Source organism: Sycon ciliatum, chromosome 9 (genome assembly GCF_964019385.1).
Source record: "Sycon ciliatum chromosome 9, ocSycCili1.1, whole genome shotgun sequence".
NCBI classification, from domain to species: domain Eukaryota; kingdom Metazoa; phylum Porifera; class Calcarea; order Leucosolenida; family Sycettidae; genus Sycon; species Sycon ciliatum.
The window spans coordinates 21583781-21607138 of NC_088651.1; the positions used below are offsets into that span (position 1 = coordinate 21583781).

Sequence of the window (23358 nt, forward strand, 5' to 3'; positions counted from 1 at the left end):
ACATGTGAAGGAAAAAAGTATGCTGAACGCGTGAATGCCCACAGTTGAGTCGTAATATTTTGACGTGGATCCTGTGACCGTTCACAGAGAAAGTCGCGGCTGTTTCTGACTGGTCATCGGGATTCAAACTGGTGTGTGACTTTATGACTGCTCTTCGGGGATGTGTGACTGTTTGATTGGTCACGGGGATCGTGATCGGTCATCGAGACGTGACTGCTCACTGAGTCCTACACATATGCTACCAGTCAGCCCTTTCGAATAGGTGCACCCCGCTCTTGCCTCACCACAAGTCTCCAGCGAGACGTCCGCCTCACACCTATCTGCATTTTTAAGCCCAGCTGCCTTCGTGATCTCGGCACCTATGCCCGCGACAGAAAACAATGGAGTAACATCTGCTCAGCCATTTAGTCTAGTAGTGCTCTTCTTAAATTTGACCTTTATTAGAAGACTCTTCTTTTCTTTTTCATTTCGTTCTCCCACTCTCACACACACATGCTCACAGTTAATTCTGCCGTCGTGAGTCCCATTCGGGACGGATACGAGAATAATAATAATAATACACAAATAACCTACGTGGAGATAATAATTTTAATATAGCTATGAATAGGATGAAGGCCGCAGACATCACGCAACTACGTTACTTGTTTGACATGTATTACTGTGTATTTTATAACAAAAATATATCCTATTCATAGCTATAATTATAATAATAATAATAATAATAATAATTCAGGGTTTTAGCTAGGTCAAAATAGTAGGGTGGCGGGCAGGGGAAACAGTTACCCCGCAACCCATTTTCCATTTTCCATTTTCCAAAATGATTGTCTTGCCATGTAAAATGAAATGTATGGGGCGAACCCCCGACTTCACTCCAGACAAATGCACCTACATAATAGAACCCTCTAGTAGTGACTATCGACTGCATTTTCTTTGAATGGCATGAAAAAAAAACGAAAAAATGAGTAGGGGGCGCCACTGAGTTCCGGCGGGGGGGGGGGGGTCAATCAGACAGTGCGAGGAGCGTGAGGAGCGCAGTGCCAGACGGCAAGAGGTTGCGCTCCGCACCGAGGTTGACGAAAGGCTCAAGGAGATGAACGAGTGCATCGCCAGGGCGTATGAGGGTGATGGTGATGCTGGCAGTGTGAGGTTGATGGGAGGTACAGCGGAAGCTCCCAGTCACAACAGTGGGCGTAGGCCTGTAATGGAAGTCCCGACATACGATGGAAAGCAGCCACTGGAGCGTTATCTCGACCTGTTTGACGACATCTGTTCCAAGAACGAGTTCGAGGAAAACGAATGGCTGCTGCGATTGCGTATTGCTCCGATAGTATAGAGTAGCACAGCGGAAAGGACCTGTATTGGCTGCAATACCTATGAGGCTATGAGGAAACAAAGGGAGAATTGCTTGCCTCGCTCGGAAAGATGCCAGACAAAGCGTGGAAGACTTTGCTGACAGGCAAGCAGCTGTCAGAGGAGTCTTTTCACCAATACGCTGTGTGTGTTTGCCGAGAGGTGGCGGCGTGGGCCATGCTCGCTATGACTGAAGATAGCGAGGTCGACACCAAGTATAGCGCTGATATAGGTAAGATGGCCCATGTGCTGCAAGCAATGCCAAAGCAGTTGATCTTGGAGCAATGTGGACCTGAGATGAAGACGTACCAGATCGAGCGGCAGTGCTACGGGATGTCACTGCGTCAGGTTTAGGAGCACAGAGCATCTTACCAGTTCGCTCACAGACGACAGGGTGATACTGCCAGGAAGCCAGTGGAACGATCAGTGCCAAGGCCTACTGTGTCGGCGCACTGCATGACGATATCGGTCGCAGACGCCGAGAAGCAGATGGAGTCGCAGCCAAAGGAAAGAAGAAAGGCGTTTCTGCAACAAGAGAGACTGTGCTGGAACTACCTTGAGTACGGCCATGTGGTAAGGCACTGTCAGTCAGGCTCGAAGTGCACGAAGTGCCAGACGGAGCACAATCTGCTCATACATGTATGATGCGTGGGATGGAGCAGATGACAGCCGGGAGAAACCGACTGAGATTGTAATGGAGAGGAAGGTTGGATACTGTAGTGTGCGGCTCATGATCGGAGTGGCATGAGTTGAGGGTAGAACCCGACTGTCGAAGGTTCCCGTGTTCCTACACTCGGGTGTCGAGGCGTCATTTGTGACTGCAGCGTTGGTGTCCGCAATCGGGGCAGAACACGTTGGTGTTGGAAATGTGGAGGTGAAGCTATTGGGAGCGGAACCAACTCGACAGCGCTTGGGTAAGTACGCCATCACGATCCAGGGTAGCTCCGCTAGCATTCCGGTACGTTCCCTCGTGAAGCCAACACTAGAGCTAGATCTGAAGTGCGCAAATCCGCAGACCATTGCTCAGTGGAAGAGTCGGGGAGTAGAGCTGAGTGACCAGCCTCAGCAAGAGACATCAGATGAATTACATATGCTGCCGGATTGGTGCAGACTATATCAACGCGATACTGCACAGCAAGGAAGAAGTCAACGGCGAGACTGTGTGAAACACAGAGATAGGTTGTGTTGTCTGGTCCAGCAGTGAACCAGTGACCGTGTCGTGTGTCACAGCCCATATCGACAAGCTTGGAGAAATTAAGTTGGCCGAAGTGGTGAGCAGTAGTGATATTCCACCATGGCCACCGCCACAGCAGCTGATGACTCGTTCTGGGCGCGTAGTCAGAGCCCCGGATCGCCTTGACTTGTGATTTATTGTGCGACGGTGAGTAGCCCTTTGGTGGGGAGAATGTTACAAAACCACAAGTGTGAATGGCCTTCTCGCTTATGACATTGTATTCGTTTCAATGTTGTATCTCGACTCCGCCGTACCGCTGATGTTTACTGCATGGTATACGCTATATGCGCTATGTGCGATTTACTGTATACGCTGTCATGTCATGTTATTTACGTGTATGCTTTTTTTGATATACGCATTTTCATGCTATAAGTAGTTGGTGGTCTTGGACTTTAGTTATTATGTTCGATAAAGTCAAATATACCATTAAGAAGAAGTAGTTGTGCTCGTGCCGTTTGGTCGTTTGTTCCTGTCACTTACGAGGATCAGAGAGTTCATAACAAGATATATACCTGGTTGGTACAATTGCGAGCTTGTCCTTCTGCTTCGCTGCTCTTGGCTTACACTTTTCTTTTAAATAACACTTCTGCCACGGCTTCTTACTGTCCTGCAATCTGATTATTCAGATCCACTTCGTTCCTATGATCTGCTATTCTGTATTAAATTTTGTGCTCTGCATCTACCGTAGTATTGTTTCGTGTGTATTGGATCATTTCATCATTACTAAACCTATTCCTACCCCATAAGCACAGGGAGGCACAGTGGATGGTCCAAGACCATGATAAAATTCACTGTGACGGGGTATACCAGGTTCAAGCCAGTCTGGCTTGGAAGCAGAGTGGCTTTTTCCAGCTGTGATTCAATCTACTTTCAATTGTGAATTTGGGTCCTGGAGCAAGAGATACCCGAAAGGGTCAGATACCTCCGGGTGCTAGCCAAACAATGTATGCGTAGTACATGATCTACAAATACACATCAATGCTGGAAAAGCCGATTGGAATCTTTTTTTTAATGAATTATTCACTAGTCAAGGAAAAATATTAACAATAAATTTGATTATTTTCCTGATGAAAGCAGAACTGAACCTGTTCATCACTGGACACAGTGTTTTGTCAAAGTCAACATAGCCGAATCATAATGGTTTATGCATACACCTAAACTACTAAATCTCACCATCACAAACTGGCTGTGTTCCTGACCAAGAAGCAGTGGAGCATATGAAGTGATTTCTCACAAAGTTGAAAGACTGGCAGATTGGCTCACACGTCTGCTCAGCTCTGCCACGAGTTGGTATCCAGTATCACATGTGAATGTAGCCTTGGAGCCAAACACTTGGCTGTTGATCTGGACTTTGAGTGGCAAATCGACTTGAAACATGGCACACGTCGTAGCTGCAGCACAAGCCAATGGATAATGTCTCCTTGTTACTGGAACGTATCCTTAATCAGTTGTTGAAGTTCGTTCCAGCACATTTGACCAGTACAAAGGAGTGTATTGACGTGTTGAGTGATGTTGGTGTTCTTCCCGATGATTGTATCATTGCCTCACTGGATGTTGTCTCGTTGTATTCTAACATACCAGTTGAGCATTGATGTCGTCATGGAGTTCTTGGAGTTGCATCGGAAGGAAGTAGATATGTTTCACCTGTCACTGTCGGATGTTCGGGAGCTCCTGTCAGTCGTGTTATCGTCCAACTACTTCGAATTTGACGGTGTCCAGTACCGGCAGCGGAAAGGCCTGGCAATGGGCAACCATCTCGCACCCCCAATGGCAATCATTTTCATGTCGAAGCTCGAGTCGGAGGCGATGGCTATGTTTCCGTGGAAGCCTCGCTTGTATCGTCGCTACATCGATGATTGTCTGGTAGTATGGTGTCATGGTCTTGTCAAGTTGATGGAGTTCGGGCAGTACTTGAGCAGCAGACACCCAGACATATGCTTCACAGTAGAACACACCCAGCAGAATGTCTCGCACACAGTCAGCTACCTCGACTTGTCTATCTCTGTGGCGAGTGGTGTTGTGCAGTGGGAGTTGTTCGTTAAGCCCAGTCATAGTGGTGTCCATCTATCGTACGAGTCTTCATTGCCATTGGGGGTGAAGCGTTCGGTTGCCCAGGAGCAGTTTCGGCGCGCGAATAGCAACGCGTCAACCGACAGGGGAGGGAGCGGGGATAGAAGAAGATCGAGACATTACTACGAGACAACGACTACCCACAACACGCTATTCAAGCAGCCAAGCACCATGCAAGCACACCAAGACCATCATCCACCAGACAACGACAACAATCGTACACATCCATCATCAAACTGCCCTTCGTCAATGATCGTTTGGCACGTGATGTTCGTCGTACGGTGAGGTCTTTCAGTAAGGATGTGCGTGTGGTGTTCCAGTCCGGTCGGTCACTAAGGGACATGTTGGTATCGTCATCATTGTCCCGTCCTGAATGCCCGAAGGAAGTGTATAAGAAGAGAAGAGGGAGGGGGCGACCAGTTGAATGTCGTGCATGTGATGCTGGTATGGAGAGTGGTCAATGTTTGTCTCAGGATGTTATCTACTCGATGTTATGTGCACTTTTCGCCGAGGAGTACGTTGGCGAGACCGAGCGAACTGCAAGGAAGAGATTTGAGGAGCATTGCAGAGAGGCCAAAGCGCAAGCGCTGGAGACGCCATGGGGAGAACACTATGCAGAACACCACCCACAACAAGCAATCACATCTACACCCATCACCAACGCATCAATTCTCGCCAAGCAGTCGTCCCTTGTGAATCGTCGTATACGTGAAGCAATGTTCATTCGTGATAAACGCCCAAGTGTTAACAGGGATCGTGGCTGGAGACTGCTGGACACAGTGTGAAATTATTGTGTTAGATGCTGGTGTTGTAAATTGTGGTAGACTGTGATGTTGCGAATATATTATGATAATATTTGATATTTGATGTTTATGTGTGCTAGCTGGTTATATGGTTATATGGTTATACGGTTATATGGTTATATAGTGCTTAGCAAATAGTTGTCGTCATCTTTGTCTTCACACCCATGGACCCAACTACATTGATGCTTTGCATTCTATTCTCCATGTCACTAACACATATTCACACTTACAGACACAGCTCTCCACTTGGCTCCTTCACTTTCTACCAACACACTTCACCATTGCTGCTGGTAACCACACTTCTCGTGCTTTCCCTTCACATCGCACTAACACATATTCACACTTACAGACACAGCTCTCCACTGGTCTCTTTCGCTCCTTCCCTTTTTACCAACACACTTCACCATTGCTGCTACCCTTCACACATACAAAGATTTCCAGCACTACCGCACCACACAGCATATATACTCGTTTCAGTTTTTGTTGGCTTTAGTTGAATGGTTTTCTTTTTCACCCTGAAGATGGGCAATGCCCGAAAATTTGGTGCATTCAATTTATATCTAATATTATTTGTTTTTTTTGGAAGTGAAGTGAACATATGCAGCGAAGAGACCGTAGTTGGAGAGTTTTGAAGTGAGGTACCCTATAATGTGTGAATGGCTGCAATGGAGTCTGCGAGTGCTTAGAAAACTTTTTTTGTTGTTTAACTTTCCAGTTTTACAGTATAGTATTCTGAAAAAATATTCTTTCTAGACGTATACAGGCAATATGCTTTGGTTCTGCAAGAGTCCTCAATGCCTGATTCAGGCAGAGCGGCGTACACAAAGGCACACAATGAAAACCTTGGCAAATTAATTCCGTTGTGACTCAGAGTTTCATGGCTGAACCAATCATAACCAATCATCTGATGATTGGTTCAGCCATGAAACTCTGAGTCACAACGGAATAAATTTGCCAAGGTTTTCATTGTGCGCCTTTGTGTTTCTAGACGTATAGTATTGATGCAAGTGTATGATGACTCTGCTTGGAGCCGTTAGATGGCTTGAAGCCGAGCCGCCAAATGACTCCGCATGGAGCCGCCCAAATGCTAAACATCGGCATGCCAATGACCAGTTGACAGCATATATTCACGCATGCACCAGAAGCGCGAGTTGAGATGGAGGATGGGAGAGTGGGAACAAATGAGAGAGAGAGAGAGAGATAGAGAGAAAAAGAAAAAAGAAAGAAAGAAAGATACTGGCTGACTGCTCATAACGTTTCTCTGGTGCTTGCTTTGCATTTGCTTGTACTTCACCTTTTAACACTTACCCAAACAATGAATTGGTGTATTTGCATCACTCCACAAGCCACTACTCAAGCATTCACTATAGGACAGACCTTGACGTGCGTAACCATGGTCACAAGCAATGTTGATAGTGTATGGATGCTGGTATTTAAGCTGAGGTTGAAGCAAAAAACCATGTTCCGGAGCAGTGTATTCAGGGCATGAAACTCCTGAAAAGAGCACCAAAAATGCAACATAAAAAGAATTTTAACAACATGACAAGAAAATTATGGCAACAGTTAGTAGTATCATTGGATGACATGAAAACGAACAGGATTCGAGCATTGTGGAGTACGAGTTTTGTTGGCTGAAGAAGTGTTTTCATGAGATAAGCAACTGCCAAAGCCGTTGAGTTGTGCAGAGCAGATCAGAAGCTGCGCACTTACAGCTGGATGGTAGGCAATAGTAGTGAGTCAAGCCATTTGAAAATACCACTGAGCAGGGGCATTGCACAACATATAGAACTTGTCTGTCCTGTTTAGCACACGTGAATGCTATTGACAACTAGGTGCGCTGTTTCAAATGTTTGATGCCTCCTCCGCAGGCAAGCATTACCATGTTGAGTGAAAAGTCATCCAGCCAAAGACTGATCATCCACACTGACTTCGGCGCCCCTTATGAGCTGTTAGCAGCGCATTTCACAAGGACATGCCCCCCCCCCCACACCAATTTCTCGATATAAGTACATGCACCTGTATTAACAGTCTTACCCTTGCACGCTGGGTGTTGACCGGACCAATTTCCATTGGCTTGGCAAACTCTAGTAAGAACCTTGGTTCCATCTGAAAACTCATAGCCATCGTTACAGCTGTAGATAACAGCGCTATGCAAGGGAAGCGGACCTTCTGGATACGCTCCATCCACGGATAAATCTCCATTCAGTATATCCTCTACATCGGGACATGTCACAGCTGGGAGTAAAGCAGAGAGAAACAAGCCGAGTAGTTTTTCTCAGCCAGAGAGTTATGATTAAAAGAGACAAACGGCATCACAAGAGGGGAGAGTGTGTGTGTGTGTGGGGGGGGGGGGGTGCTCCTATCTATCTGACATCTACATGCTTATCCTCATCCCAAACTGCGGACTATAACACTGTTGATAGCAACATGGGGGGAATTACCTGGGTCCTTCACATTTCATGAACCAGTCAGACAATGAACCTGATGATGCTACACATATATCAACATAAGCCTGCAACATGGATACAGCTACCCCCCGTGCCCGCAGACAAGGCACAAATGGGATTTTTTTAAAGCTTACGTTCACACGACATCACTGTGTCCGGAATCCACTCTCCATTTATACATTTCCTGACGCGCAAGTTGTCAAAATCATTGGTCGCCATCTTGTAACCATGGTTGCATACATATTCAACTCGGTCACTAGCTACATAGTGGTACGCACCATCAGCTAGGTCACTTGGCTTAGCACATTCTCCTATCGCTTGAGCTGGCAATATATTGTAAAGACAAAGGAACATACTCATGGGTACACAATGAATGATTCATCATTGTACCGGTTCAAACCTGGCGCAGTGTTTAGAGAATGGTGCTTCCCGTATTTCATATAGAACCGTGTCTACAAAGCGGAAGCTTAACACTCCTTCAAGCTGGAACAAGTTTTCATGAAAGGTGATATCTCCAGGAGCAAGGAAGAGAGCCAAACTTGCGTAGCAGGCGCGCTCAGCAAAGACAAGTCCCAGTTTAGATAAGTATACAAACAAGCGCGTTCATTTCTCTCGCTCGTAGACTTGATACGCTTCTCGAACCTCCTCTCACAAAATGACAACAGCCAGCAAGTGCGCTTGATACTTACATGTTGCAAGAACTGAAATTGGATTAGAAAGAAACGGTTGCTCCCTTTTCGCTGCTTGGATCACGACTGCACCATAGCTTTAATAGTGGCAGAGCATCGCTGTCCATAAGCGACGGTACCTTGTTCGAGACCTGGTGGTGATAGTCAATTTTCTTCTACCGACTTTTCCTGTTTTCAACTGTCTCAACCTAATAAAAACTTTACTCAAGTAGATTCATTCTAAATATTCATAGGTTGAGGGAATATAGTTCTAAATAATTGTTATTTGGGTACATTGAATCTCCACCTCACTGATCCCATATTTCCTTAGTCTAGTAAAGCTCTTGTCTGCACAAAGCTTACACCTTTTACTAACTAATGTAAACTTAGTGAAGAAAGTGTCTGCTCCGAACGTCGGAGCTGCGAATAGCGCTTTCTGCCGACTGACTCGACACTTGACTGACTCACGACTGCGTCTGGTGCACACGAGAAGCCCGTCGAACCTTCCACACTAATGCAAAATTAACAAATCATACTTTCTTGTCTGCGTCGACAATTGTTGGCTGTCAAACTGTTCCAAAAGACGTCCCTTCTATTATGATGATGAGTTCGGAGGATCATTCACATGGTGAAATTGAAAATCAGAATATGGCACGAGAACGAATGGTTCTTTTAAAGCTATGCAGCGTTTGCTTGAAAACCGTACTGCACAGCCAATGATATTAGTCAGACATCACATAATCATTAGTGTACAGTGCGGATCGGCTATAGGGTTGTCGGCTATAGTAATATACCTCTTATAGTGATCGTATTCTCAAATTCATTTTCGTAAACCACCCCTTTCTATACATATCGGACTGGCAATAGTAATAATCGGCTATAGTAATATATCGGCTATAATGATACGATTTCTTTGTCAAAATGATCTTGTTGCATACATTTTTCATCGGCTATAAAGTGATGATCATAAAAATTATACATTGTAGACATCTACATGGCGAGATCTGATCGCGGCAGCCAGGAAGCGCTGGTACGACTATGATATCCCTCGGAGGAAATTCGAAATGTTTGGCGTTGGCTGTGCTTGTTGTTCCGGGGCATCCTTGAGCTAGATCGGAGGCATTAATGAGTACCCGCGCTGAAACGCTACCGTGGTCTCCGCCGAGATGTTGGAGAAGGCATTCAGGTAACAGCGAAGACGATAAGGGATGCGGAGAAGCTTCTCCGTGACATACGACATCACGCGTCGATCGACCTGCCACTTGGAACGTTTCAGCGGTGATGAGTCGAGCGATGGCGACCCAGACTGAGACTCTTCTTCCACTAATCGATCCTGTAGATATTGTTGATATTGTTCAATTGACATATGAGCCGCAATCAGCGAAAACGACCCTTAGAGGTTTCGTAATTTTTTCAAGAAAAAGGTCGATTTGTGACGTTCAATGATTTTTTGATCGCGCTGCGAACAGCGCGACGATTTCTTCTTGAACTCCTTGCTTGAATTTATTTGAAGTTAGTTAGTTGAAGTGGTGTCGAGTGGCGAATCGAGTGTTCCTTGATCTTGTTGCAATGGCTGCGGACGCCTGAGCTGTTCGCAGAGCACACGTGGCAGTCATTGTGTACAGCTAGCTCGAGCCTGGTGGGGAGTGGATGCTGAAGTAGCCGCTGAAGTTCAGAGTGAGGATGAGACGTTCTTTGGTTCCGACATCGATGTCGACAGTGAGGCGGAATCGCAGCCGTCATCTCCTGCTGCGTTGCGGCTCAAGGTGGTCGACGACTCGTCAGAGTCGAAAGATGAGGAGTCATCACCTGAGATAAATTCTGAGTCTGGGGCTAGTGACGGCAGCGACGTCGTGTCGTCAGCTGCGGAGGAAGAAATGGAAGACCTTGCGGAACGACTCCACGCAGGATGCAGCTGCAAATATGTCGATCATGTCTCCGCACTCTTCAGCTATTCTTTGTCATTCTAGCTGCTTACTGCACTATTTCAAAGGTATTCAAGCTGCCTACCCACCTTAGAATGCTGAATATTTATTGTAAACATAAATCATATACATACATTGCACCAATTTGGAGTACACCTTGTATATTGGTTAGGGGTGAAACAATTATACCGAGTACTCGAGTACTCGCTCGGCTTTTTCAAAAATAATCGTACTCGGAATAAATCAGAGTACTCGTTCATACATGCATTTACTACAGAAATCTGCAGTTTCAGGGCAGCAGTCGGCAGATGGTGATGTGCAGGCTGTGTGGTGAACATTTGTTCACGAGTAGAGAGAGCCCAAATGACCCACCAACCAATATACCCGAGAAAAATGACTGCTACTCGGTTCAATCAGGGTTGTATCATGTTATTTTAAAGCCCTTGGTGTGCAATTTTAGGAGATGAAAAATACTCGAATACTCGAATATTCGATCGGAGAAAATCAGAGTACTCGAACTCGGGATCTCAGTGCCAACTTTCACCCCTAATATTGGTGTATACACCCGTTTTGAATCGGAATATTGAACATTTTCTTGGCTGAGGTCCTTCAGTAGATGTGTTTCAACAAATTTCTAACCAAAAAGGAGTTTTGAAAAATTTGACCCTAAGGGCTGTTTTCGCTGGTTGAGGCCCGCCCATATTATGTCGATTGAATGTGTTGAAGTGTTTCTCTTCCAAAAGAACACATAAGTCATTTGTTGAGCACAGCAACTCCTTGAAAACTCATGTCAAAAAGTTACGAAGTTTTTGTTTCCGCAGGAAGTAGCTCTGCACTGCGCGTATTGCACAGTCACATGGACAGCACGCTTCTGCACGCTGCACTGATTCGAATGACACCATACACGCATTTGCCAGGCATACCTAAGTATGCATATCGCCTATAGTAATATATCGCCTATAGTGATAAGGAAGGAGTAGCTCAGCGGTGGTGTGAGTACGGTGCATCTTTGTACAACGTGGACCTGAACATAGATGATAAAGTCCTTGACGCAATCGTTACTCCAGCCATGTCAGATAATGCCAACAACAATCCCATTCTGAGGACCGAAGTCGAATACGCTATCAACTCCCTCAAGAACAACAAATCAGCGGGGTTCGATAACATTCCTGGCGAGCTTTTGCGACATGGTGGAGATACGTTGGTGGCTGTTATGCACAGGATTTGTGACCTCGCATGGACGAATGGTAGATGGCCAACATCATGGACAAGGTCCATTCTTGTTCCCATCCCTAAGTCTGGAGACCTTCGGCAGTGCCAAAACTACAGGACAGTGAGCCTCATCAGTCATCCGAGCAAAGTGCTACTGAGGATCTTGCTGAAGCGCCTGCAGCCGCAAGTGGAGGATTTGCTGGCGGACGAGCAAGCAGGGTTCCGGAAGGGAAGAAGCACAGTGGAGCAAATCTTCAACCTCAGAATGTTAATTGAAAAGTACCGTGACCATCAGCAGGCTGTGTATCATTGCTTCATCGATTTCCGTAAGGCCTTTGATAGGGTTTGGCACAAAGCGCTATTCAAGATTATGAGAGCGCATGGCATCGGAGCAAGAATTGTGGACCTGATTGAAGCGCTTTACGCTACTACTGAAGCTGCCATCGTTGTTGGATCCACTATCACCGACTGGTTCACCACGCCAGTGGGTGTCAGGCAGGGCTGTTTACTCTCGCCTCGTCTGTTCAACGTATTCCTGGAGTACATCATGTCTGACGCTTTGGAGGAGTTTGATGGGTCAGTATGTATCCGCGGCATGTGCGTGACCAACCTACGTTTTGCGGATGATATAGATATAATCGCATCGTCTGTGGAAGAGCTGATGGACCTGACCGAGCGCGTGGATACGAGTGCAACAAGACTAGGCATGCAGATCAATGCTTCCAAGACCAAGTCAATGGCAGCGCCGGAGGGCGGTGGTGATCTGGGGTGCATTCACGTAGGCAATGAGCGAATAGAAGAGGTATCCCAGTTTAAATACTTAGGTGCCGTAATCACGTCCAATGGCAAGTCCGATGTGGAGATAAGAAGACGCTTAGCACTAGGGAAGCAAAAGATCATTGAGCTTCAATTCATTTGGAAATCGCCATCACTTTCTTTGCCTACTAAATTTCGTTTTGTTAGGTCTATTGTGCTAGCGACTGTTTTATACGGATGCCAATCTTGGACATTATCTGCCTCATCAATGAGAAGAATTTCATCCTTCGAGATGAAATGCTTCCGCCGACTCTTAGGAGTAACATACCACGACCGGCGTACCAACCAATCTATCCTGGAAGAAATCAATGACATCATCGGAGCAAGGATGTGGCTAGCGAACGAAGTCAAGAAATTTAAGTTGATGTGGTTTGGCCATGTTACGAGACATGACGTTTTCTCCAAGCCCTTCCTGCAAGGATCAACTCCTGGATCTCGACCGAGAGGAAGGCCCGCGACATCATGGATTTCTAACATTAAAAGTTGGACGGGTTTTCCCTTGCATGCTCTCTCTCATGCAGCACACGATAGAGTTGGATTCAGAGACATCATTCACAATTCTCTCGCTGATTAATGCCTCTACGATCACCTTGTGATTATGAGTTATACATACATACATACATAGGGATATTTTCTCGAAAATCAAACACCAACGCTATAGCCGATCCGTACTGTACATTGGTGAATTGATCTCAGACTGCATGTGTATACTGTTATGACCGCTGAGGGGTCAACCCAGACATGGAGATCAAACAAGATGAAACTATTTCTTTCACATCTTACCATGTATGGGTGAGCACAACTGGACAATTTCTCGCCGGCACACATCTAACGATACTGATTTGTTCAGCTCATCCATGCATCTCCGGTGGGTCAGTGAATATGTGAGATCACCGTCTATATCTGTACAAGTTTTTTCTGGTACTTCTGCCAATGTCACCCCTGTACAGAAGCAGAGGCATGCTCATAATGATGAGCTGTGGTCGTTACTCACGCGGGTAACTAATATGCAGCAAACATTCATTTGAAGATAAACATGCACATCTGGCATCCGATCTGTTTCATTTTATTCTCCTCACAATCAAGTTGACATATTTGACTATACACGTGGTGAGGGTAATAGTAGCGACTTCAGGCCAAAATTCTAAAATCGGAATTAGGGCCAACAAATTACACGACTGGAAAGAGAACACATACAGAAAATTTCATGGGTATATCTTGTCCCAGACCGGAGATATCAGGCCCCAAAGTTGGTATGCAATCGTCGGAGGCCATGTATGCAATTGTATGGAGAGCAATGGCACAAAAGTGGGTTTCCCGGACCTCATGAATATCATGCATACACGGTGAATGTATGCGCGATATGCGGGTTTTGGGTGTTCTTGGAGGGTGACGGAGAAACCGTCGTACATGTAGATGTTGGACGGGACGTGCTCTGCTTCGATGGATTGAAATAATCACCTCCTCACTGCTCAAGCACCTCCAGAATCTTGACGTGAAGAACATAATCATTAGTAGTATTACTAGCGGATTTACAAGCCAAAGGTCTGCTCGCTCCGTCACGCAGAGCCCGTCAAATAGTGCACTCCATAGCCGACTTCAGCCGCTGCGCACAAATTCTTCAAACTGCTAAAAACGGCTACGGAGGAGAACCTTACCATGAACCCATCTAAACTAATTCGAGGGCTCTGAACACGATGGTGACTCGGTCATTGATGGGCAAGGTAGCTGAGATGCCGAAAGTTTGCTTTGAAAACTAAAATTACGGAGCGATATATCCAAGAATCGATGACTCTTGACATGGGACACACCGTTGGAAAGCTATTCGTGTGTGCTTGCCCATCATGTAAAAATCGAAGGTGCTGGGCACATGAATAACGCGTAGGCAGGCGTAGAACGTCGAGAGAAAAATTGTTCCGTGCACGCCATGCTTGCACCATACATTCGTGCGACGAAGGATTTCTGCCTTTTGGTCACGTGATTGAAGTCGCTAGTAATAGTACCCATCCATGGTGTTCAGAAGAATCCGAGAAACCCATACACCTCTTGGCATAGAGCATGCAGTACATGATAGGGCTACTATGACTGGCAAATTCCTACATCTCCTTTCACATCCCTATTTGTGCATTAAGTTTGTGTGTTCAGTAAGATAATGAACAACAAAGATGAAGGTGGGAAGAAGTCACTGTCATTTTTTCTTCTATAAATACCATACTTTGCACGGTAGAGCACAGAAAAGGTTGAAACACCCAACAAGGACGTCGGCAACGCTACGATTACTATGATATTGATGGTACCAATTTCCGTTCCAGGCACCATGTGCTTTTACTTAAAGTCAGTTTTGTTTGCATGTTGTCGCACCAGCTAACTGTGTTATGATCTGGTCACACACACGGTGAACAGTTAGTCAAACACTCGTAACATTTTCCTCCTTCCATTTATTCATGATAGTTAACATTGGCTCAACATCCGAGTTCATTCAATTTAATTAGTCTGTAAGATTATACAAATTTTCAGGGAGGGCTGGTGGACACTCTGGTTTAGCTGGTGGACACTCTGGTATAGATGCGCCTCCGATAGTTGGCTGTATGACACAAGACTCTTCCTTGCGCCTCTGTGACTAAAGTTCTAGCAGCAGACTACACAGGCAATTTTTGACCTCAGAACACATTCAATCCTATCCAGATACCGTAAAAGTCCGTAAATACGTACCTGCCCGAAAGAAATACCCCCTTCATTCTTTTGGCTCTGTCTGTTGAAGTCAAGTCAAGCCCGATAAACATACTGCCCGAAATAAGTACCGGTACAGTGCGCACATGCAGTGTGTAGCATGTACATCTACATGAAAATGACTTCTCCACTACACACAAGTCAGGTCCGAAAGTTAGTTCGTGCCCGAAAGTCAGTACCCGCCCGAAAGTCAGTACCCGCCCGAAAGTTAGTACGGGTGTGGTCACTAAATTCGAAAGTAAATACGTACTTATTTACGGACTTTTACGGTATGCGAACACAAGGACAAGTAGCTAGGGATTTGTGACTCATTCGAAAACTTCCTAGCCCAATACTGACCAAGCACAGTTGATGCTAATTATATCACCAAATCGAACTGATATCAAGAGTTCATAACCAAGAGTGCGCAACTCCTATCTTGAGCTGCGATTGGTTCCACTGCATCATTCTTTGGCAGCAGTATGATCAAGTGTGCATGCTTTCCCACGCTAGTTTTGTAGATACGGTGCGAGCTCATCAGGTTCAGGACTCATGGATCTATCGCCAGTTGTTCTGCTTTGTCTATCATAGATACGATGTACAAGTGAATGGTATTTTGATCTCTGGCTATGCATGATGGCATTAGTGAGTCAAAAAGCCGCGAAAAATGGACTGCAAGACACCCTTGGGTCGGGGGACCATCGAGTTGTACCGGCACTGTTGATTATGTACTCTTGCTCGTATCAATATTGTTTGCAATGTTGACATTGCATGTTCACTCACCTTGCATTAATGTACATCCCAGTGTTGTTTGTTCATTGCAATCTCTCCAATCAAAGCTGGACTCTGCACATTCATTGTCTGCGTCAACTCCCGTCAACAGACATTTTCTGGCATGTAGTTGCTTTCCTTGCTGAGCACCACATACAATGCATGGCGTAACTGCACTAAATGCGCTCCAGCCTGAAAGTAGAAACACCACATCAATCCAAAAAGAGAATATGGGTCCACCAATGTGGACTAAAATCACCCTGAGCCTGAGAAAAGCTCTGCACTGAGTGGAACTTGAATTTTTGGATGTGTTTCCCTATTGATTTGAATTTTTGGATGTGTTTCCCTATTGATTTGCCCCTTTGCTGACCTCAGTACAGTTCATTAAAAAAGATAGTAAGCAATGCTTTGGGTCACACCTCGACTGTTCGCAGTTTTACCATATGAGCTATCTGGAAAAACTGGCTGTGAAATAGAAGAAATATTCTAGCAAAAGCAAGAAGTGATAAGATACGTCCAAGTCTCATCTGTCTTACAAAGAATTATATCATCTTCGATCGAATCACAGAGGACAGCGTTTAGGATATTGAAGCATCACCTACAGGAAGTAGGACTGGCTTCGTTTCGTGACCGAATATAGTTTCTTTGAGCTGCGATGCGATTTTCTCTCACCATGTGACGAAAATGGCGTGGTGCGGACTCATTCTTGGGCCATGAGTAAAAATCCATCCGAGTGACTTCCACCAAATTTGTGAGAAAAGGACTCCTGAAAATCCAGATAGGAACCAATGTTGACTCAAAATAAAAATGTATAGGCTATCGTGAAATAGTCTCAACAAGTAAGTCGATCGGTCAATGTGTATTCAGCACGTGGGTACCGGTCATCACTTTTTCTGTGAAGTTGCAACCTGCTATTTATGTGGCTTACGAAAAGGCCTTAGCATGGAACACACACACATACAATGTAGAAAACTAGAAATCTGAACTGATTACCTGGGCACTGTTGTGCACTACACTCCTGGGCTTGGGGGTCATCATAAGTTCCATTCGCAAATACGCATCGTCTAGTTTTTGTTCGTGTTCCTCCGCCACAGGTCACTGTGCATTCTGACCAGCTGGACCAGTCATTGCAGCCATACTTGACAAGGAAATCTAGAACATTCAAAACAACAGCAGTATTTACATTGCAAAGGTGCATGTTTTTAGCTACAAGCAAATGTTCCATGTTTGGACATTGTTTCCACAATGTCAAGAGCTTCAACTCTGGCACCCCTGTCATTTAGCTCTTCCTCATAGTCCTCTGTTAATGATCTCAGCATTCTATTTATACAACAACCGCGCTCATTAAAACACTGCAATCTACGCGATCCTTACATTCCCGGCCCAATAGCAACACACCCAAAACATTCGAACGATAACGCGATAATGCGGGACCGTAACCTAGACGACCTAAGCAAAAATGCATAGCGATGTTATATTTTTATCATTTCTCCAATTTTTTCAAGACCTAACATGAGATTCAAACCCGCACTATCGCCCTGCATGCATTCCCCCGATACACTTTGCATACATACACATTCTTCCAAGTTGCTTCACGTTATGATCTTGCAGTTGAAAGCCCTATGTGAATGAGGTGGGCAGCTGTCTTTGATGGTACGGTACGGGATAGCGCCAGGCATGCCGTCGTCAGGCACAAACACCGAATTAAAGCTGTGTGGACTCTGGCTAGCGCCATACCTTACTAAAGTAATGTCTTGTGCATAGCTACGGGAATAATAACAATTGCTCGTCCGGTGCTCCAGATGCTCTGTCTAGACCTATGCTACGGTACGCAATACATACTCATGTTACGGTACGGGACATGTACGGGATACCGCGCCAACCATGGCGCATCACGTGAAAGGCCCTACCAAAGGCCCTATTTCATTTTTCTATCTTTTTTAACTTGGGTTTGAACCCGGACTATCGCCCTGCGGTGCATTCATTTCCTCGATACACTTCGCATACATACACATTCTACCAAGTTGATTCACGTTGTGATCCCGCAGTTGAAAGCCCTATTTCAACATGTGGCCAGCAGTCGTTGGTGATTTACATGTGAATAAACAATATTATAATTATATGCTCAAACAAAGCTACAGAGTCATAACTGGAGGTTACAAAAACTACGGCAACAGCAAGGGTGCAAGGGGTGAAGAAGTGATTAAACTGCCGCCATGGTGTGAAGAGCAGTGTCTTGGACCCTTCCTGTTACTGTAGTTTTTGTAACCTCCAATCATGATTTTGTAGCTTTGCTTGAGCACATATAATTATAGTACATTATTTAATGTTTGTTCACATGTAAATCACCACTCGATGTAGGTTCACTGATGACCATCGAAAGAAAAAAACGTTCATGAATCATATATTTTTTTACGAAGAAATTAGGACCAAGGAACTACAAGTTACGCTATAATGTCCACTAACACCACCAGTTACTTTACATGATTTTTGCGCACGCGCAAAAATATGTTAACACAGAAGGCGCATGCTCTGTTCCCAACAAACTCTCACGCGCTCATTGTTCTCCGAAGTCCACTGTTCCTGACTTCAGTTCTTGCTTTGTCCGCATTGGCAGTGGATTTCTTTCTCAACCTCAATCTCAAGGTTTACCACAGCTCACGGAGATGCCCCGTGCACGTAAGCAGTCGGCTCCCGGGCCCAGGCGTTCCAGTCGCAGGCGCGCCTCGTCGTCCCCGTATGCCGACACTCCAAATCGAGCCCCTGCGGACCATGCGGCCGATCGTTCCGGCAATGCCCGTGCGGATCGTTCCGGCAATGCCCGTGCGGAGCAGGACGATATCCCGTCCGCCGTTCCCCAGCCGGCCAGCTTACTCACAACTGGCCTAAATCCACGTTCCTTTACGGCGGCCGTGTCGACGGCCCTGCACCCCCTGCTGGCTCGAGTCGAGCGCCCTGAGGAGCGAATTTCAGCTCGCCAGGATCCGGACGGCCATGCTCAGGCGGCGGTCCCCTCAGTGGCAGATGTGGTCCAAACCGCGTCCAACACCGTCACCCATCACCCGCCGCAGGTCGACTCCGGCCCCATGGACATTTCCCTCATGCAACCCGCGCTGCCTCCGATCGCAGCGCCCATGGCGAACACTCGTGAGTCCAGCTCTATTGTTCCCACGGTCCCGCGTAAGTTGCTTGACAAAATCACACGCGGCGAATATATTGAGCTGGAGGATCTCCTCCCAGAGAATGTGGGCGCAGGGTCCGAGCCCTTGGAGCTCAGTACCGCTAACGGAGAGGGCCGGCGTGTGTCCCTCAATTTATGTGTGACTAAGAAGCGCTCCATTGTCGACTTCACTGCCTGGCTGGAAGCCTACACAATCTACATGGCCTGCGCACTGAAACATGTGCCATTCCGAGCACTGGAGCTGGTGACGTACCAGCACATTATCTGTACTGCCAACCAGCAGTTTGCGACCCCAGCTGTACTGGGGTATGACCGTGCCTTCCGTGCAGCGGTGGCAACGACCTCGGCTCGTTGGGACGCAATCGACCAAAGCCTCTGGAGCCTGCACCTGATACGGGCACCACAACCATCATGTCCGCGCTGCACAACGCACCACAGCCGTGACCGTTGCCCACAGTATTTGGCAGGGCCACATGCTCCAGCTGGCACCAACACCAGCCGTCCTACGCAGCCATTTCTGGCCGGGGCGGGCAGCATCCGCCAGATCTGCCTCAACTTCAACCGTGGCCGCCCATGCCAACACCAGCCCTGTGAACGCTTGCACGTCTGCTCAACCTGCGGCGACCGAGGTCATCCCGCCGCTCGCTGCACCAACGACGGTCGCCGGGGACCCCGCCAGACGGACAAGCCCGTCGCAGCGAAGTAGTCTCCCCACGCCTCTGTACATAGCCCGCCTAATGACTCTTTTGCCTCGTATTTCTAATCGTGTCCTCTCTGACTTTATCCTTAATGGCTTGCAACACGGGTTCCCCATTGGCCACTCTGGTGCTTCTGTATCTATCATCTCTGGCAACCTCCCAACTGCCATTGAACATGCTCAGTTTGTACAACAACAAATTGCTGACCGGGTCCGACGTGACGAATCGGCCGGTCCTTTCTCTGTCCAGCCTTTCCACCCATTTGTATGCTCTCCGCTCGGCGTAGTGCCCAAGAACAACGGGAAATTCCGCCTCATTCACCACCTGTCTTACCCTGACCGTATGTCTGTCAATGATGGAATAAACAAGGATTCGTTCTCCCTACATTATGTCACAGTGGACGATGCCATTGAGCTTCTGCAACGTCAAGGTACCGGTGCCTTGATGGCGAAGCTCGACATACGCAATGCATTTCGACTGGTCCCGGTCGCACCCACTGCATACCATTTGTTGGGTTTCCAGTGGCAGGGCCAATTCTACTATGACAAAGTACTGCCATTCGGGCTGAGGTCCGCACCCTACTTGTTTAACTGCATTGCGGACGCGCTGCCAGATGAGCTGTGAACTGTTCCAGGTTCCCCACCTCCTGCACCTTCTGGACGACTTCTGGCTCTGTGGCCCTGCAAACTAAACGCTATGTGCGCAGCGTCTGAACGTAGTCCTCTCCGTATTCTGCTACCTGGGAGTTCCCATTGCCGACGAAAAGACAGTCGGCCCAACCTTCTGTCTCACCTTCCTGGGCATCGAACTGGACTCCGTCCAGAAAGTGGCTCGTCTCCCACAGGACAAGGTTGACGACATCCGCTCCAGACTATTGGCCTTTCGCCAACGCCAATCCTGCCGTCTACGGGAGCTTGAACAGCTGTTGGGCAAGCTGAACTTTGCCAGCCGCGTCATCACGCCGGGCCGTACATTCATGCGCCGACTGTATGATGCCACGCGCAACGTTTCCAAGCCCTACCACCGCATCCGTCTCTCTCCAGAATGTCATCTGGACCTTCTTTGGTGGTCTCACCTACTCGATGGCTGGAATGGCAAGTCATTCTTCCTCGATCTCCAGGAGACGCTGGCCAGCGACATCCTGATAGAAACTGACGCATCTGGCGCCATCGGGCATGGCGCAGTTTACGGCACGCATTGGTTCGCCGACACCTGGTCACCACAACACACTCCGCTCTGCATTACGTTCAAGGAGCTGTATCCCATCTGCATTGCATGTGCTACGTGGGGCCACCAGTGGTGTCGCAAGCGTATCCGCTTCCATACCGACAACGAAGCTGTCGCCGCTGTTCTCAAGTCTGGCACCAGTCGCTGCCCTAATGTGATGTCACTCCTACGGCAGCTCTTCTTCATCTGCGCCAAGGGTAACGTTATGGTCACCGCCCGTCACATACCTGGAACTACCAACATCCTTGCTGACGCTTTCTCCAGGCAAGATTTCAAGCGATTCCATTCGTGCCACCCTACCGCCGCTCACATGCCCACTCCCGTGCGTGCCCTTCCGTCCATTCCTGGGGAGACTTCGGCCGTGCCTTGCACTGCCGAGTGACGGAAGTCCACATGCAAACTGCCATGAAAGCTGGCAGCACCGGTCCTGGGTAAGCGCTGATCAGACAGACTGAGCCCACTTATTGTGGTTATTGCGGCCAGAGCATAACCGAATGTCACCTATGTACCGACTGTACACTCAGTAACTCAATATCACTCTACTATTGTCCACAATCTGTGGCACCCCCTCTACAGTTAACAGTGAATAGGAGGTTCTCTATTTGGGGAGTCAACCTTGCTTACCAGGCTCCTCATACGGCTCATTCAGCCTCTCACACTCAGACGGCTCACTCAGCCTCGGCTCACTCAGCCTCCGCAGCCGGGCCCTGCCCGGCTGCCTCCATGGCTCACTCAGCCTCCGCAGCAGGGCCCTGCCCAGCTGCCATACACACATTCACACAGCTCTAAGCTGTCACTCACTCGGAGCCTGGCAAAGCAATTGACAAACCCTCCTATTCCCCAAACTGGTTGCTCGTTGTGTGAGTGCGGCATGCAGATGCTTGTGTTAAAATCAGCTCATGCGATAACATTGCACGACACTGACCAACGATGCTGATGTTCTAGTGTGGTCTTTTGATGAAGAACGAACAGCTCTAAGACCACACCGGCGAGCTTCGCCCGCCGGTGTGGTCTTAGAGCTGTTTACAATCGGTTTCAAAAAGATTTACAATCAGGTTTGAAACTCGGATGTTGAGCCATAAATAAATGTGGAAGAGAAAAAAACATATGGATACTTCCCCTCTTTGGTCTTTTCCATAACCTTGAACCTTCCAAGTTGAAAGGCTGTCGGTTAGCGCTACGGAGATGTGTTGAAGCTACCGTAAAGTCGCGGATAAAAGCCGGGTTTGCATACAAGCACATCGCGGATAGAAGCCTGAAAATCAAACGGGTCAATGCATATAAGCCTGTCGCGCATAGAAGCCTGGCTTCTATGCAAGCGCGGATCGGGTAGGTCAAGAGTGCATGCGCTATGTACAGTGCATAGTAAAACTGCCGCAAAACCGGTAGTCAGTGGTAGATCTACGCGTGTCGCGCGTAGAAGCTTGGCTTCTATGCAAGCCCGGGTCGGCCGATGTGCATACATAATAACAAGCCTGGCAAAAATATCAGTGGTGCATATAAGCATGGTTTTCATACAAGCCTGGTTTGCATTGAAGCCTGATGCAGAAAGCGGCTTATGTGCTTATAAGCCCGGCTTTTATCCGCAACTTTACGGTAGGTTTCAGGACGTCGAATGTTTCAGTACTCTGTCAGTTTTGTGCCTAGTTATTGCACTTTCTGACTGTATATAGTATCATGTTACAGTGATGGAGAGTTACTCTTAACTCGTATCCATATGTCTTTTTCTCTTCCACAATCAGGTTTGGGTCTTAAAAAGTATGCAGATAAGGGAAATTTGGACAACAACGTACATAGAATGGCTTGTTAGGATACGGCAAATTGTTCTGTGAAGGTTTCGGAACAATTGGACCAGCCGTTAAGGAGTTACAATTTCGGCCAGGTTTCCGGCCTTTTCCCATGGTTTACAATTTGCCCAAGAAGCAAGCATCGATGTTTTATCAAAACCCACGATTTATCCTTTCCTTTTTGGCCTTGTGGTTATAAATGCTGTCTGCTGACCATGAAGTTGTGAGTTAAATCTCAACCTATCCTCAAGTGACACGGAGGCTGTATTGTTCGCGGATGCAAGTAAAGCCTTCAATCGGCTGAATCGAGCCGTGTGCATGCAGAATGTGCAGCACATATGTCCAGAGCTGGCGCCTGCCGTCATCAATACGTACGGCATACCAGCGCAGTTGTTCGTGGGTGGAGACGTCATGCTGTCCCAGGAGGGAACAACGCAAGGCGATCCGCTAGCAATGCATA

The 23358-nt window shown here is 47.1% G+C and overlaps 2 protein-coding genes across 2 annotated transcripts in view; one reads left to right on the top strand and one right to left on the bottom strand.

Moving 5' to 3' along the window:
- Positions 1-17245, bottom strand: part of LOC135824570 (sushi, von Willebrand factor type A, EGF and pentraxin domain-containing protein 1-like) — a 37836-nt gene extending 20591 nt beyond the window's left edge. Inside the window, exons 1-2 of the mRNA XM_065337302.1 lie at positions 16999-17245; positions 16018-16197 (exon numbers count right to left, since the gene is read on the bottom strand). Of these exons, the coding sequence (XP_065193374.1) occupies positions 16018-16197; positions 16999-17230 (412 nt within the window). The 5' untranslated portion in view covers positions 17231-17245. The remainder of the gene's footprint in view (positions 1-16017; positions 16198-16998) is intronic.
- A 2678-nt stretch (positions 17246-19923) lies between these two features.
- On the top strand, positions 19924-21493 carry LOC135824346 (uncharacterized). The gene is made up of 2 exons (XM_065337079.1): positions 19924-20433; positions 20591-21493. Exons 1-2 carry the CDS (start codon positions 19924-19926, stop codon positions 21491-21493), a joined length of 1413 nt encoding a protein of 470 aa, XP_065193151.1.
- The last annotated feature ends 1865 nt before the right edge of the window (positions 21494-23358 follow it).